Source organism: Ammospiza caudacuta, chromosome 3 (genome assembly GCF_027887145.1).
Source record: "Ammospiza caudacuta isolate bAmmCau1 chromosome 3, bAmmCau1.pri, whole genome shotgun sequence".
NCBI classification, from domain to species: Eukaryota; Metazoa; Chordata; class Aves; order Passeriformes; family Passerellidae; genus Ammospiza; species Ammospiza caudacuta.
Window position 1 is genome coordinate 100,597,486 of NC_080595.1, and position 15,683 is coordinate 100,613,168.

The 15,683-nt window shown below is 35.1% G+C and overlaps 1 protein-coding gene across 7 annotated transcripts in view; it reads right to left on the reverse strand.

Annotated features, from left to right (window-relative positions):
* ADGRB3 (adhesion G protein-coupled receptor B3) overlaps positions 1-15,683 on the reverse strand; it is a 444,081-nt gene that overhangs the window by 222,074 nt on the left and 206,324 nt on the right. For all 7 annotated transcript variants that reach the window (XM_058801298.1, XM_058801295.1, XM_058801300.1 and 4 more), the window contains one exon: positions 6,405-6,599. In XM_058801298.1, coding sequence (XP_058657281.1) covers positions 6,405-6,599 — 195 coding nt within the window. The remainder of the gene's footprint in view (positions 1-6,404; positions 6,600-15,683) is intronic.

Sequence of the window (15,683 nt, forward strand, 5' to 3'; positions counted from 1 at the left end):
AAAAATCAAGTAAATGAATGACTAAGTAAAATGATTTGAAAGATATGAACGACCACATCCTTAATCTAACATTAAGAAGGCTTTCCTTTCCCTATTACAGACAGAGTTCTGCAACCTATTTTCTGTCAGTAGAAGAGATGATGTGACAAAATAATACATTTGATAAGAGGGCACATATTTTTTGGTAAATTTTTAATTCTTGTGTATATAATCATGTTCCATAGTACCACTTCTTATGAAACAAGAACCATTTCAAACTTGCTAAACTTTTAAATGTGATGGCATTCTATTCACAAATTGCTCTCATTCCAGAAACTAGACAACTATAGATTTTGCAAAAAACCAAAGTACATTTAAGAAGCACCAGTCTCCAGCCTTTAGTTTCTATTCAAAATGAGAAAATGATCCTTAATAACCATATATAGGGCATTCAATGACATTTCAATGGTCAATACAGTTTCAAATCAGATGCTTCTTACTTCTATGTGTCACACTTGTCTCTATCCTTTTAGGAATTTCAACTTAAAAGGAATAAGCAGTTTCTGTTTCTTTGACCTTAGGCTGTTAACTCCTTTTTCTGATTCTCCTATTCATTTAAGGGGAAAAATGCAGAAGAGTTAGATACAAATGATACATTTAAAAAAATCATTTTTCTCCAAATGTTTGTGGAGAAATCTCCTTTCTAATTTTGTCTGCTCTCTCTAGCAATTTGTATTCCCAACTTCTTCATCCCTAAAAGCTAAGAATTTGTGCAGTCTGTTCTCATCTCTGTATCACATTTTGTGCAGAATGTCAATTTTGTCTACAGCCTGCCAATTATAATTTTTCTGTTCCTTCATAAAAGATACATGTAGTTTCCAGTAACCTTAACTGAAGAGTGCAATTAAGTTCCCCACAATTTCAAAAAACTTTACCTGGAATACCAACAATGTGACCTTGCTGGAACTCAGATTACTGGTCACTACCTCACCTGCACTTACTTTTTACGCATTTTAGGGAATAAACAGGACCTAAATAAGGTTTAAGTAAGAAGCAACTTTAACTCAGTAGTAATGAAATTACAAAGGATTCAACTGCACAATGACTAAAACCAGAAAGGAAAAACTTCTAACATTAGTCTGTGGTGGGTATGCTTGAAAAAACATTTCAAATGAGAGATATCATCAACATTTTAGGTGTCTCACAACTATATAAGTAAAACATTTTAGAATGCAAAATTGAAGAAAATTTGTGAAAAAGTTTTTATAATAACATTTTACCAGTCTAACCTGGTCCCAATACTAAAGACCTGACAAGCAAGAGGATCTATCTTTGCCTAACCATTAGGAAGTTAACAATGCTAACTATAAAATTCACATGGATAAAAATTTCTTTAACTTGACCAAATTTACTCTAGAGGTGACTGAGATTTTGCTGAATTTGGACAAAATAATCCTGTTCATTAATGACACTACAACTCTTCTCTCACAGAGGTCACTAGCAAAATATCCACAAGTTTCACTAATACATAAACTTCATGAAAAGAAACAAAATGATTCAGCAAGCTCCTATGAAAATTTAAGTGAGCATTTGGACAAGATGGGAATTAATGGTAGGACATAAAAGAAAAATGTTTTCATTATTTGATCCAATTTACAGCAATACTAAAGACTTTCCAGTCAAGTTAAGAATAAGAAGAATAGATATAGTTACATACTGCTTATATACCTGGAATACATTTAATCCCTTTCAGACATTCCATAACAAAATAAAGCACAATGCAAGGAGTTCCATTTGGTATTTGTGACAAAGGAATTGCCTGTTTAACCAGGTTGGCAAATCACAATTCTGTAAATTCAACTTCAGCTATGAAAAATGTACATCTTCACTGGTCCCTCCAGTAAAATAAATTGTATTGGTCAAAGCATGCCAGTTTCATGGCACTGCAATCACACCTACTGTGGGGGATTGTAATTTGGTGAAGACTTCTACTAGGTAGAGTCGGCCTTCTGAACGATTTTGCCTGAAAGAAAACACTTTTCCAAACATGGTAGTTTCTCAACTCTTCCAGTGTAATGCTGTAGAAATGCAGTGGATGGAAATTTTAACTTTAACTTATTAGGGCATTGGCAGCAGTCTAGCAGCAGCTGCATGGAGCTCAGTGTGGGACAATTTATCATACTAGAGAGTTGTTCTGAAGGAAGTTTTGCCTCACACTGCAGACACTGATTCCCCTGCAGTCTAAGCCTTAATTGCAAAAGTATCTATTCTGTCTAACGAGTGCATGAAGAGCACTCAGGAGTTTAAAATATTTCTTGCAGATATACTACATGGCTTTTCTAATAATATTATATATTAGTTAACATTTATATTCATTTTAGTTGCAGAAAGCTTTAAAATTACCAATAATTGACAGAAATATATGTGGAAAAGTTTATAAATAATGCTAGACTCCAACAAAAACAAAAGATGAGCAATAAATTGCCTAATATATATTTTTGCACTTGCCAAAAAAGTATAAATTAGGTGTATGAAATTAGTAATACAAATATATTTCTTCTTAGGATCTTTTTTCTCTATTTCTAATCTTGGTTGGTGCCATATTTATGGTAGCACTGGAGGGTGAGATGTGTGCAGGTTTTTCAGTCCAAGTGATTTTTCAAAGCAATGCCAGTGCTTTGTGAATTAAACGGAGATGAGCAAATGGATTTCCTGCTTCAATAATGAATAGATATGAGATGCATTTAAAAAATGCATATCAGGGGAAGAAGGGTTAAAAAGTCTTTGTCCTACTTTGACTACTCTCTTGTTTATTGCATTAATCATGAAAGAAACAGCATTGTCCTTTAGTAAAATGATTGACAGGTGTGAAGGCTAAATTTTAGAAGCATTATGGATGTGATCTGAGGAAATTACTGCAGTAAACACTGGACATCCCTGTAGAATCAAGCTTCTTTCTTTCATAGGCAGGCTTGCATAATACTGAACTAGTCACTATAGAAAATGTTGGGACAGCCAGAACCAAATTTTGAAGTCCTTTATTTTTGCCCTTTTTTCATGATCATGCCAGTTACAGCTGGGAATGGCAGCAACATTTTCCTAATTTAATTTCCTTCCTTTCAATTTTTTCTACTGTAATACAATGGATGTAGTTCTCTGTTCCAGTCCAAAATCTTTGACCCTCTCTGCAGGCATAAAGCTGCCAGAAATCCTTTTATACAGTTAGAGAATTCCTCCCTAGGAGGAATTAATGGATAGCCTTAAGTCACCTCCACTTTTGGACTTCAGCATAGTGAATGTGTGTGTGGGAGGGGGAAGGTGGAGGAAAAAATATTGGACAATCCTGTTAAACCCTGACTCACAGCAATAGTCCCTATGGCTAATATAAAAGGGATTAGACTGCTCTAACTTCTTTGGAGAGAAACCTTTTTTCCTGTTGGTTGATGCATCAGGGGATTGTAGAACTTGTTTTGCCATTCTGTCCTGAAATGCAGTTACTTTCCTGCCATCCTGTCCTTAGAAGGAAGTTCAAGCACTTTTAGACCAGTTCTGGATAATATTTCAAAACATTGCTTCCATTTTGCTTATTTAAAATTTGTATTTTCTTCCTGCTAGAATCATTCTCACCTAAGTGCAGTGACCATCTCATAGCCTCAGTGTACCTGCAGAGGGTATTTTAAAGAATTCCTGTATTACATGAAACACCTTGCTTATAGAAGAATTGGATGACTTGTCTTGCAATAATTTCTGCTACTGCACTGATATTCTCAGTCACTGATGCAAGACACTTTCTTGTTCAACTGCGTCATAAATGGTTATTTTTGTTCCTGACATTGTATGTTCAAGTATGCATAGATATTGTTGCAAAAAACAGTTAAAAGATGCAAAATAAAAGGAGTCATGTAATAAATAACTTGGCACTAAATATGCATACCTTAAAAACTTTATTTTGCTCTTGGAAATGTCTGCCTAAACAAGAGGCATTTTCAATGCAGCACATCAGGCAGCAGCACCTTCATTTTTGAGAATTAGCTGGAAATTTTCAAATTTTATCTCACTTTTCTGTTCATTCATTTTGTTATGGAGTCTCTGAATTACAAATCTTGCACTATTCATGAATATTAATACTGAATATAAAACAGATATTGTAGTCATTTGAAGGACCATCTAGATGGATGGAGTGTATAAGAAACAAATATATTCAGACATATATACTTTTTCTTTCTCAGTCATAATTCAAGTGTTGTTTTTGCATGGATCTTAAAAAAAACCTGTTGTCCGTAATTCATCATAACCTACTTTTCCAACATCACACAAAGTGATAAATTATGGCTTTTAGGGATTTTAAACCTCACTCATGCATTTCTGATAATTTCTTAAAAACCAAAATACATCAAATAAGAAATTCTACTCTATCTAGTTAAAATATAGAATGGAATTAGAACATCACACAGAGCTTCTACATAAAGAAGACTTTTCATGCAATTTTAATTTTTACCTTTTTGTAACTCACTTTGATGATGAGCTAGGAAGTATGAAAGTATGTCCTAATGAAAATAAAAAATAAATACAATACTCCAGAGTATGGTAGAATATGACATATGTTTACATATGGAAAAATCCATGTTTCTCAGAAATTTATAGAAATTTTAAACTTTTGTTACCGAACCAGGATTTCACTATATATCATCGGAAGTCAGTAAAAGGAACCTTTCTTAATATATCCCCTGGGCCAAACACGCGTTTTAGTCTGATTTCACTTACTTTCCTGAATACTGTCCACTGTTTTTTTCTTTTTTTTTAATTTTACCTTAGCTTGATGTTTGTTCTTTTTCTTTTCTTTTTTGATACTTTTATTTTTTCTGACTTGGAGTTTGAGTGTCTTTTTAAACTGGGATTAAGGAACTCTTTGTATTTAGGCATGCAAATACTGAAATACAGTTATTTTTCTTTGGTTTGAGAAATCCTTCAGAATATGGCTTACCAATTGTTATATTTTTAATTTCCTAATTTCTACATTATTTATTAAAATTCTTTAAAAATATTTAATAACATTGTCAAGTTATGCCTGAATACTATTAGAATTTTGGAAACAGATCTACATTGCAGAATGAAGCAAAACTTTTGGCACTATCATCAGTGGGAAAAGAATCAAATTCTCTTTAACATATGTAAGCTGCAAATGACCTGATATGCAAGGCCCATGGACAAAATCACTCAAGATTTCAATTTCTCCAGACTAGTTCTATTAAAGAGTTTTTAGTGCCTGTGAACCATGAAGAAGTCACACTGGGCTATCAGACTCTTGATTGCATGAAAATTTTCAGTGTATAACATCCTGCTTAATGGTAAAGCTATTACTGAATAGATAATGACTCTCACTTAATAAAAAAAAAAAATTTCTCAGCAAACATACTTTTTGAAAAGCTTTGTTTAAAAAAAATACTTTCAGCTGGCTACAGGCCAACACAAGGTATGTCGGTTTTACTGTGGAACTTAATTGTTCTTTGTGCACAGAAAAACTAGAAAAGAGAAAATATAATAGCAAGTCTTGAATAATAAACTGTGAAAAAATGTCTTTTCCAACATATCTCCCTTCATCTGCATGATTCTATACTGAAGTGTATTTATAATTTATGCTTACCTTTACAGAGATAAATATACATGATCTGCATTAATAACTTCATTTGTAATTTATGAATGATCATTAATCTCTCTTTTTCATAAATATTACACACATCTGCCTTCTTAGTATTCTTTGTCAGTAGTCTACAATCTCTGAAAACTGTCTAAAATTTTCAGATATAAGATGAAACCAATATCTTTATCCAGAAGTTCTAAGTAAGAGTTGTCCAGTCCATTATGTAGAAATAATTATATTTGTTTTACATCTAACAGCATTTTATTTGTCCTCTTGCACAAGAAGACTTAATCTAACATGTAAAATAGAAAATTTATATAAAATGCTCTATCCATCATTTCTGCGCACTTTTAATAAGCTTCATTTATCTGAAATGAAGAACCAATGCCAGAATTACATAACAATGTGGTTGGATTTTGAACTGAAATGAACTAGTTTAGAACTGAAATGAACTGGAACAAAGAACACTAGCAAAATGCATAGTGCCAAAAATTACCAACACCACCTATCAGTCAACCAAACCTTGAAAGACAAAGACCCTGAAATGCTACAAATAAAGCATTTACATTTTTCACCTGCTGCATTGGTTTGGATATTTGTCTTAAACGTAGCTGAATCTTCCAATTTCACACTTGGATCTTAGTTTTATGCAAAGAATGCTTGTGTCTATCATGTGGAAGACTTTTGTTTCCTCTGTGGGCAAACCAGTTGCTGTGCAGTACACTGCAATATACAGAAATAAACTCCATCAACTGAAACATTACCTTTACAATGTTTCTCTTACCTGCACCCCATCAGATGCAGGGATATAACTCGCTCTTTTAAATGTGTCTGTAACATTTCTGAGAATTTCCACAGAAATTAGAAGGTCCCCAGCATAAAAATTTTTCCTCTGCGTTAAATCCAATAGTGTCTTGGTTACTTGGGACATGCCATCACCAGCCAACATCCTCTGACCCTTGGCAAGATGCTCTTTAATCTGTACCAAAAGAAAAAAAAAAAAAAACCTATTATCAGAACCTACTTTACTGAGAAAAATGTATGATAAATTCTAAACACAGCCAAAACATTACATGTTAAAACCAGTTTAAAAAAAAGAAGTCCCATTAAAGATAAGACAAAGTAGTAGTCTACAGTGATAGAAATATTATTTTTATCAGAGCATCATTGATTTTATACCAAAAGCTTCTGAATTTGTTGTGGTTTTCTTGAAACTCCATGGGCTGGACTGCAGCTTTAATTTGTCGTCATGACACAGCAAGGTACTGCCCTTCCTCAGAGGAACACCTGTACAACCACAGCTGCCCCTCATTTAACAACTGAGACCTCTGAAAGGAATAAATGCTAAGGCAGTACTTGTTATAATCTGATTTACTATAGGAGAGCAGACCTTTCACCCGTGCCAGCCCAGCTTGGCTAGTCAGTGCAAGAGAGGTGGTTTAGTTGGCAGCTGGTTATGGTGCTCCCTTCTGTAGCAGTAGCACAAAGGTGTTAACTGGGAACAATCCCGTTTGCTTTTTCCAAGAAATGCAAGTTTATTTATTAATAGCTCCTGTGTATCTGCCAAAAGAGCATACTTTAGCAGTAGCTCTCCCAGCAGATGTGTTCAGGACTAGTGATCCAAAACAAATATGCTAGAAGTACCCTCCTGATTAGAACCTGAACTTGTGGATCTGGTTAATTCTAAAAGCTGACTCAGCATCCCAGGAAGATGCATATAGTATCACAAAGACAGGACAAGGCTAAAAGAAAGAGCACATGGATTAAACAACCTATTTTTAAATATACCTTATAATTTAAGCATAAAAGCACAAGTTCTTCTCAATTGAAAACTAGAATATCATAGAATCATAAAATATCCTGAGTTTGAATGTTTTTAGATAAAGAAAATTAGCCAAGACAGACCTTATTCTAAGCAGGAGGGCTGAAAATATTATGAAACTGGCAAAAAAAATGTTGTCATGATCTTTAAAAATTTATCTTCAATTGCTTTTTAACTTGCCTTATTACTGACATATAGAGGGAAAAATTACTAATGCAACATATAGTTCAACTAGATGATATTGCAAGTCTCTTCCAGCCTTGATGATTCTGTGATAACAGGGTGGTGATGTAGAAGGAAAAATGTAAAAATACTTGTTGCCACTTCCAGATCTCCCCAGACACTTTGTGTCAATATGCAGGCCTTCATTATAAAAAAACAATGCATAGAGAAACACTATGTAATAAAACTGTTCAAAAGGGTTCAAAACAACTCCCACGAAAGCAACTTAAAAAACACAATCATCCTCTGACATACTAATTCTAAGCAGGGTGGGCTTTTTTTCATGCTGTTGGTTCATATTTTGGTTACATTCTCAACCAGTCATCAGATAAACTAAATACCTGTCACACAGCTGGGGCTGGGCAAAGTGGCTGTCTCATGATTGCTCCATGGAGGAAGCTCTTAAATAATCTTTAAGAGCAGCTGAGGATTTTTATGGACCACCAGTGCCTTGAAAAAATCCTAGAAATACTGAAGACCTGGGAGAATACTTGCCTGCTGCATCATGGACAGGGAGTGAATCTATGCAATAGCATGAGTACAGAGAAAGAAATATAATAGTATTATTAATATTTAGAAAAAAAATCAGTGATAACTGATTGGTTTGTTCGGTTGGTTGCATTTTTTAAACAAATATTTCAGCAGAAATACCTCCCTTAGTCTTCAGAATCCTGCAATATGTAATTAGGCAAGAAGCTTGCTTGCAGAAATAATTTCATGCAGTTTCTATTCCTTTTAGAATATTTTGGACATAATTGTGTAGGAAAATAATACTGAATAAAAATGTGTGAGAATTTAGGAAGGAAATTAATTTCAGTAAATTCAAGAATCTGATATTGTACATATAAAATTATGAACTACATTCTTGAGAACAAGTAAAAGCAAACATGAACTTGATTTGTGCATTTTTGCTGAGAAAATTTTCTTGTGAAATGTTGCCATTTGTCTCATCTGCTCACACATTGTGTCTCAGTAGCAAGTGAAAAGAGCATCAGCCAGCACAGCAACACTGAAGAGTAGAACTTTTTCTGTAACTCATACACCTGTTCCTTGCACCAGAACGTATTTCCAGATTTTGAGGATTAACAATACTGAATGTACCTTTAGTCAAGCCCAAAAGACATAAAAGACAGCCCATAGAGCTGAGCTCCCAAATCTAACATGTGCCTCAGAATGTACTGTGGGAAAGGCATCACACAACTTTAAGGCATGGTTTAAGAGAGAAAAAAGATGTTCTTTTAGTATCAGTAATAACAGCAATTGATCAGTCCTCATAAAAACTGCTGTGCTGTTACATCTGTATAAACACCGGTAGGAAGACTGTTGAACTATTCAGCAAGTTATTTGTGGTGCATTATTTTATTTCCTTCTGCTTCATCTGTATGTTCACATCCCATTTGTTTTTCCCTGCTCCTGCAGGACTTTAAATTCTCATTTTAAAGATGCCAGGGGCTAAGTTGTTGATGGTTTTGGGACATACAAAGCCTGCAGAAGTCTTGGCCTCAGCTGCTTTTGGAATGCAAATAATAAATTGAAATTATCCTACTTTTGAAAAGTTTCAATACTTTCAAACAAGTAAGGCTATGGGGTTTTGCAGATCTCGAGGAGCAGGAGCGGGAGCTGTAGTATGGCCTTTGGTGCTTTCAGGAAGACATTTTGGTTGCTCTTTGGACACAATGATAAAGGTCTAGCAAGTGCCCACAATGTCACAGGACTAAGTTATTACACTTGCTTCAAAAGCAGCCAGGGTGAAGTTGTTTCAAGTATATCAGAATTTACAGGCTCTTAAAAACTACAGCTTAGCTTGGAACTCTTTTTTTTGTTAAATGACATACCCAGAAAGCTTGATTTCCCAGCTCAAGCATCCTTTCTCCCTCATACACACTCCTCATACACAGCTCCAAGAGCACCTTTCTTTTCATCCCCTCATACTCCAATATGGAAGTCCTTTTCCCCAATCCCTAGCTACCTCTGCAGACCCACACTGCTTCAACTTACACTAGCAGCACACCCTTACAAACAGCACAGCACAACAGAATGTTGTAATGTGTTTAGCTAAGAAAAGTGGTGAAAATTAAGAGTTAAGAGAATTTTTTTCTAAGACCAGCAAGCAATGTGCAGGGAAAAATTAACAGCCTCCTTATTATCTGTTTGTTATGTAATGTATTTTCTTGTTGTAAGACAGCTTACAACTCCTAAACACAACTTTAAAATCACAGGCCATTCAATCAGTTGATGTAAACTGACACAATACCATTAAAGCCACTGAAGATGTTCAGATTAGTATAAATCAAAGGCAGTGAAATATTGCACAGCTATCACAATAATCTTTCTGTATGAAGATACAGAATATTCTCATCAGTAGTTAGTACAACATCTTTCTCACCATACTGTTTATTTTCTGTGCTATGGTCACTGTGATATTATGCACTGCCCAAGAAATCTATTTTGGTCACCACTCCAGGCCCTGTGTGAAGGTCATTTTTTAGTGGTTCTACAGGCAGGCTCATTAAAGATAAAGTTTATGAGCTGAGAGATAGTGAAATGAAGCAGCTGTTAAGCTGACACTTCAGTTGTCAGCCCAGCCACTATCTGCCTGCACTGTGTGGCTGCATACTTGAAAAATTACTGAAATGTTTAACTGGACTTTGACTCAGGGTCCAGCTGCCTTTTTGCCCCAATTTATCAGAAAGTATGATATAATAGAAATGCCTCTCTACAAGTCAGATCTCCTAGGCTGTTGGCATTGGAGTACAATTTATTACGGCATAGTAATTACTGCAGACTTAACAGCTAGATGTAGTTTAAAAGGACAGGAAACAATGAACCCTCAAGAAACGTATAGAAGACTGAAAAGAATTATTAATTTGAAGAGTAACTACACCATCAACCATTTTTCATAATTTTTTAAGATGATGTTGGATTCATGGCCAGGTATTACTAATGATGTCATTAACACATTTTAAGGTAGGGGGAACTATAAGAACCCAAATTAGTAAGCCCTAAAAAGAAGTGAGAAACGATCATTTGAAATAAAAATATGTCCTGAAATTGCTCATAATCTGCAAACCACTTTGCTTTTGAACTTCAGAACTCAAGACTAATATTTTGTAAAATATACTGCTCTTTAGATATAGAAATTGTAAGAATATTCACACCACACCTGTAATGTGATGTCATTGTAAGAAAGTTGTTCATATTTACAAAATCTTCATTAGTCAATAGACAGTCCTTTAACTGCTTTGGCACAGAACTTTATTTTCCCTCAATATAATAAATTATTTACAATCTGTTTGTCTATTTTCAGGCTGTTTCAGTGTTTGAGAATACAATTTCATCCATATTTTAAAAGAAACAGAGTAAGTCTAAAGATAGAGCTATGACACTTCAGGTATGCATTCAAATATTTATAACCGAATGTCATGCAAGAGATGTTTTCTATATATTCAGTATTTTATGAAGGAAGTGCCTCAAGCAATACAAAGTAATTTTCCACTTTTTCATCAGTGAAATTAGTTAGCAGTCTCAATTTCAGTCACAATAACACACTATTAAATAAACATTTTCTGCAAAGAAGAAGGCAATTATATATTCCCTTTGTGTGCAGCAGTAAAGGGAAAAAGTAATTTGTGTACATTATGTCGAGGAAGATTAAGGATATAAATTAAGGAAAACTTTACAACTGCAAAGGAAATGATGTACAGTTTACCTGAACACACTATGCAGACTTTCATACTGGAGGCCTTGATAAAAGCCAAGGAAAAAAAGCTAGAATAACACAAGTATAGCTGATTCTGACAGAACAGAAGCTTGGGCTGGATGGTCTCATGAATTTCCTTTCAGTTCTGTAACTCTGTAAAACATCCCTGCAAATGTTCTAAAACTAAAGCCTCCTATAATTTATCCTAACCAGAAAAGTCAAAGTTTAAGGGGTGCCCTGAAACTGAACTTCAGCCTTCCTGCATTCATACACTCATGGTGTGCAATATTCTGAACCAAGTTTTTGCAGAAACTGTGCATCAATCTGTGCCTCGGTGCACTCAGCTGAAACCACTACAACCTAATGCTTTAGGGAACTTATTTAAAATGTATATACATGGAAAAAAAACCTAGGATCACTTCATTATATTGAAACAGTCATGCCACTGTCATATACTTCCAAACATTTTTAAGCAAAATGTTCCCTAAAATAGGGATTTGGTTTTAGAGAAAAGAAGGTGGATTATTTACACAGAATCCTTTGCTGTCTTAAAAATTAATCTCAGGCAAATTGAATATCTGCACAGATGAAATTGCATGAGCTCTTCTGTATGTGATCAGGTTTATAGAAGAATTTTTGAAAAGAAAAGTCTAGTATGTGGGGAGGTCAAAAATGTTTTCAGAAAAATGTGAACAGCTCAGAGAAATGCTTCACTCTTTCTGTACCTTTTTTCCTCTGCTCTCTTTTACAAGAAGACTCCTACTATGCTGTTCAAAAGATTTTTTACCACTTTAGCTCATTACATAATTCCTTTTTTTAATCAACATCATCATCCTAATATTCATCATCATCAATATTGTCAATCCTAATCCTTGAGCTATAACCACTAAATAGGTAAGAGAGAGAAAGTAATTACACATTTTCAGTATTTTGATTTGTGCATGGATCCAACAAAACATTTTATTGGATATTTTGTATAAATTAGACTGCTCTCAGTAGAATAACGAATGAGTCTCAGGATTAGGACTGAATAATAATTGAACAGATCACTTTTTTTCTTATACTCATTTTTATGTTTGTTAACCAAGGCTTGTATTATTATTTTATTAAGCACTGCTCTTAAATGTTCCAATTATCTGTGATTAAATCCTGCTCACGTTGGCATGTTGTGTGAGAGATCTTGTTGTTGTTACTGTTGTTTCTGTTTTTAACCAGAGGGCATGTCTTCAAGATTTGTGTTATCTATGTATAATGCAACCTGACAAGAGCAAGAGTGGAGAGGAAAAAGAGAATGACGACTCTGAGAGGGTTGTTTTCATTTTATGACAGACATAACATTGCTTGGGGTAAAGTCTTCTGGTTCTCCATAGTGACTGAATGGCTGAAGCTACAGGTCACAAAGGGATTCACTACAAATGAGCTGTCTTTCATTTTTTATGCTACATGGTCATCCTTGTAAGTATATGTCCCTAAACCATAAAGCTCTGATAAATGCTTAAATTGAAATGCTTATTTGATTCTAACCAATTTTTGTACTTATATCATTTTGCTTCCATACAGTCATTTCCATTTTTATTTGCAAGAATAACCAAAAAGTTTTTTTCAAGGAAATTATCATTACTTGGGAGTCCTAATCTCTGCTTGGGCATGCTGCATAAAGCAATGGGCAAGAGAAAAATCCTTTCACTCTCATGTACTTAAATAAACCATATTGGGAAAATGCAGCAAATGAAGTAGTGAACAAAAAGCAGGGGAATAATTGCAGGTGTAAGTTGCTGTGACCATTTCTTTGTCTCCTGCTGCCAAGGCAAACTCTTGCAGTCATTTCACAGTCAGTGCCACATTCAATTGCAGTGGAGGTTCCAGCAGTTCTGGTAGACTTAAAGGGAAATTTAGATGAAATCTTTCTTTACCAAGCTCTTAAATGGCTTTCTAATGTTTTACCTCTGGCCATACCTTAGTGAAGTTCATCTGTGGCTGCAGTGTTGGTTGGCTGGTTGGAATTATCAATGTGATCAGGGAACACTCAGTTGCTCACTACTGCAGAAGATGCAGCAGCAGCAGCAAACACAGGAGCACATTTCATTTAACACACTTATTAATCTTTGGTAAATGTGTATGTTCCAGATATGGAAAAAATATTATGGACCCTGAAATGATAGTGGGGACTTTTCTTTTAATTTAACAAATGGGATTGGTTGGCTATTAAAAAACAGATATTCAAAAGCAGAAAGGATGAAAAGGAACTCCCGAGGTTGAATTAAGTTATGATGTGCTTGTGCAGAAAAGTAGACAAATGTTTTCTCCTACTGTATAGCGTCTCTAAGACTGAGGTGCGTGTATATGTTGACAAGATCACAGAACCATAGAGTTATTTATTATTTAGAATTATTTAGGTTGGAAAGGACCTTTGATATCATTGAGTCCAACTGTTATTTCAGCACTAAACCACGTCACCAAGTGCCACATCTATATGTATTTTAAATACCTCCAGGGTTTGGAGGTTGCCAATCTTTCCCAGGAAGAACTTTTCCTAATATCTAGTCTGAAGTTTCCCTGGTGCAACTTGTGGTCGTTCCCTCTTATCCTGTCACTCCTGTTGCCTGGGAGAAGAGACCTCCTTCCAGGCAGCTGTAGAGTGCCCTCACCATCAAGTTAACAGTGACTAGCTTTTTTTCCCTTAAGTTTAATCTTCTTCTGTGTAAAATGGGAAAATGTTAGTGAGGCAGGAGAAAACTGTTGCCTGCACAATCTCTTATCAGTTGCTCTCTGATGAGATAAAAGTTTGTCATCCTGCAGACAAGATAACAGAAATGACAAAACAGCTGCAAATTCTGGCCTTACAAGGGAATCACAGAAAGGAAAGCAGATCATATACTGACACCCATGCCTATGAAAATCTGTGAAGGTGAAGAGGAATAGCTGGCATATACCAATATGAGTATAGACTGAGGAAGAAGAAAAATTTTGTTTTTGAGGCATCTGCATTCAAATCTATAAAACTAAGCCTGGCTGCTTTGCTCCGTGGCTATATAAAAAGAAATGAAGCACTAAACTTGCAAAAAAAAGGAGCTGTAAATTTTTTAGTAGGAAGCCTTTCATTCCTCAGAGTACAGCAGTCATTTCAGTGAGAAGTACATGGACAGGCTGGTATACTGCCCTTGTAATATAATTTGGAAAAACAAAATCATCTCTAATGAGCTGCAGCTGAGCAAATCATCATTCACCTCAAAGCTCTTTTTATCAAATTATATTTTAGCCAAGCACTTGCAAAATTGTGAATAACACTGCTGTGGAAAAAGTTGAAACAAAATTATAGTATGAGCAGAAGCAGCAGAAATGCATTTTATGGCTATATTATTAGTTTGGTATGTAAAGATTCACCTGCACAACTTCCCATGCTCCTTTGTAAGTGCTAATATTTTGACATCAATGAGATAATTCATATGTAGATTTTTACTTCCTAACTCCCAAGAGTTAAGAGATATTTTACTTTTTTGACTTTCTGATAAAAAGCAGCCCATTTTGCATGAATGCATGTTATATTAGGTGTTATATCACCAAAAGTGGCACTGTGTTCTGGGACCCCCAACATAAGAAGGGCATAGACCTGTTGGAGTTAGTCCAGAGAAGGGCTACAGAGATGATCAGAGAGGTGGAGAACCAGTCCTATGAGGAATGGCTGAGAGAGTTGGGATTATTCAGCTGGAGAGAAGGCTCCAGAAAGATCTTATAGTAGTCTTCCAATACCTTTTTACAAGAACATGTAGTGACAGGACAAGTGGGAACAGCTTCAAACATTTCAAAGGGTAGATTTAGATTAGATATTAGGGAGAAATTCTTTACTGTGAATGTGGTGAGGCACTGGAACAAGTTGCCTGGAGAAGGTGTGGATTCCTTGTCCCTGGAGGTGTTCAAGGCCAGGTTGGATGGAGCTCTGAAGGACCTGCCTTGCCTATGGCAGGGGGAATGGAACTAGATGTTTTTTAAGATCCTTTTCAACTGAAACAATCCTATGATTCTATTAAAGTACTACCTTATTTTTATCACAGAAACTAAATACAGAATTTCATGATCTAGGCATGAAAACTGTGCTACACAGGTTTATAAAAGGGTCTGTATTAGTAGAGATTTTCTGATACTGTTGGAGATGTCTTTCAGGAGCAAAGTTTCTTGATAACAGGTTTAGTCTTCATCATTATTTATGAGTGCAGTTCAAATCTCTTCCAAACTAGACCATGCAAAAGACATGTAGAGGAAAAATCACTTTAGGCAAAAGGACTATTTCAGTGTGTGGTAAGAGAATAATACATTACTAA